This window comes from Silurus aristotelis, assembly GCF_946808225.1.
Source record: "Silurus aristotelis genome assembly, chromosome: 27".
Classification (NCBI taxonomy): Eukaryota; Metazoa; Chordata; class Actinopteri; order Siluriformes; family Siluridae; genus Silurus; species Silurus aristotelis.
Genome location: NC_139600.1, coordinates 17,252,099 through 17,254,598, shown reverse-complemented (window position 1 = coordinate 17,254,598; position 2,500 = coordinate 17,252,099). Strand labels below are relative to the sequence as shown.

General features: G+C 50.4%; 1 protein-coding gene across 6 annotated transcripts in view; it reads right to left on the bottom strand.

Moving 5' to 3' along the window:
• The window catches only part of elf2b (E74-like factor 2b (ets domain transcription factor)), an 11,370-nt gene that overhangs the window by 6,366 nt on the left and 2,504 nt on the right, over positions 1–2,500 (bottom strand). The window contains exon 1 of one of the 6 annotated variants that reach the window (XM_083533119.1): positions 168–808. The exons of 4 other annotated variants lie outside the window; for them this stretch is intronic. In XM_083533119.1, coding sequence (XP_083389245.1) covers positions 168–360 — 193 coding nt within the window. In that variant the 5' untranslated portion in view covers positions 361–808. Of the gene's footprint in view, positions 1–167; positions 809–2,500 lie in introns of those variants that run through there. One more of the 6 variants, XM_083533118.1, reaches the window with a different exon arrangement.

The window sequence follows — 2,500 nt, the reverse complement described above, 5'->3', positions numbered from 1 at the left end:
GTTACCTCTGCAACACCTTCCCCCGGACCCATACACATTACGGTGCGCCCTCAATACGGTCCCCACAGCCGAACCGGCCAGACACGGACCAAGGTGATCCACACTTCCTGCAGTCCGCCCTCCCAAAACGCGCCCCTGCGTGTCCCCCCCGAGGTGAGAGCGGTTACCTGCGCGGATCAGCAGGTCCAGCTGGTTAGCGGCTCCCTCATGCAGCGACGTCGCCATATTTTCAACCCTGTGTGCGTACACACACGCGCGCGCGCACACACACGCAGGCTCGAGCGCGATTTTCTTTCTTCCCCCACCCGCAGTCCGGCAGCTCCCCGCCCCACGCGCCTCTCCGTTAGCCACGCCTCTCATGCCCCGAGATTGGCCAGCGGCTCATGTTTAACCCAGCGCGAGCCAATCGCCGCTCGGGAGGGGGGCGTGGCCTGGACGGAATGTGGGTGAGGAGAAAAACCAACGCCATTGAGACTCCGCACGCTGAAGCGCCCCCGAATCTGAGAGAGAAGATCAATGCGCCGTAAATAGCGCCAGAGCACCGCCCACAGATCCGTCCGCCAAAAACTAGTCAAACTAACACACTTCTTTCGTTCACTCTTTTTTTAACCCCCAGTTTCTCCATAACATACAGAAACACACATCCCTCTCAGTTACTGACTCATTTCACTATTATCTACACACCTACACACAATCTACCTCACAATCAATCTTCTCTAAGAGACCAGATCTTAATCATCAACGCTGTGCGGCGTCTTTACCATTTTATATTTATATTCATCCGTGTCATTGCCAAATAAAAGCAGCCTGTTAGTATTATTCAGGAGTAAAATAGTATTATTAAAAAGATTTCATTTAGATCTCAATCATCCACAAATTATTATACACCAATCAGATCAGTGATGTTCTATAACTCGTTCACACATTTAATCTGAGAGCTGAATTTACACACCACGTTTAAATAAACTACTGAACAAAATTAATGTCTAAAGCACCAGCTGAGCTACAGTCGTAACTTCAGGCGTAACTACAGTCAAATCTACGGGCGTAACTACGGTCAAAACTACAGACTGAACTAGTTTATTTATTTTTATGTTACTTTACTCTTATTTTTCATTTATATTACATTTTTCCTTTACATGTTTACAAGTTGGACAGTTGTAAAAAGCATTTCACTACATGTTCTTAACAGTATAAATGTGTATGTGAGAAATAAAATTATAATTTAAATATTGACTAAAGTATTGACTGAATTACTGTGTAAACAACAGTCAGAACTACTGACTCAAGTATCGACTGTTCTAATAACTAATACTAAATAAATAAATCAGCAGGAGACAGTACGGCACAACAGGTAGATCAGAGACAGTACGGAGCAGCGGGAGACAGTACGGAGCAGCGGGAGACAGTACGGAGCAGCGGGAGACAGTAAAGACAGTGGGTAAACAGGAGACAGTTCACCTGTCAGAACGTTACAAAGTGAGACTGAGAGGAGCAGTGAAAAGACGGCAGCGGGGAGACGGTATAACAGACAGAGAGGAGCAGCGGGGAGACGGTATAACAGACAGAGAGGAGCAGCGGGGAGACGGTATAACAGACAGAGAGGAGCAGCGGGGAGACGATATAACAGACAGAGAGGAGCAGCGGGGAGACGGTATAACAGACAGAGAGGAGCAGCGGGGAGACGGTATAACAGACAGAGAGGAGCAGCGGGGAGACGGTATAACAGACAGAGAGGAGCAGCGGGGAGACGGTATAACAGACAGAGAGGAGCAGCGGGGAGACGGTATAACAGACAGAGAGGAGCAGCGGGGAGACGGTATAACAGACAGAGAGGAGCAGCGGGGAGACGGTATAACAGACAGAGAGGAGCAGCGGGGAGACGGTATAACAGACAGAGAGGAGCAGCGGGGAGACGGTATAACAGACAGAGAGGAGCAGCGGGGAGACGGTATAACAGACAGAGAGGAGCAGCGGGGAGACGGTATGACAGACAGAGAGGAGCAGCGGGGAGACGGTATAACAGACAGAGAGGAGCAGCGGGGAGACGGTATAACAGACAGAGAGGAGCAGCGGGGAGACGGTATAACAGACAGAGAGGAGCAGCGGGGAGACGGTATAACAGACAGAGAGGAGCAGCGGGGAGACGATATAACAGACAGAGAGGAGCAGCGGGGAGACGGTATAACAGACAGAGAGGAGCAGCGGGGAGACGATATAACAGACAGAGAGGAGCAGCGGGGAGACGGTATAACAGACAGAGAGGAGCAGCGGGGAGACGGTATAACAGACAGAGAGGAGCAGCGGGGAGACGATATAACAGACAGAGAGGAGCAGCGGGGAGACGGTATAACAGACAGAGAGGAGCAGCGGGGAGACGGTATAACAGACAGAGAGGAGCAGCGGGGAGACGGTATGGTCACGTTTATCCGTTAACAGTTTCAACACTACACATTTAGATGTGGGGTAGAAAAAGTGTGTGTGCGCGTGCGTGCGTGCG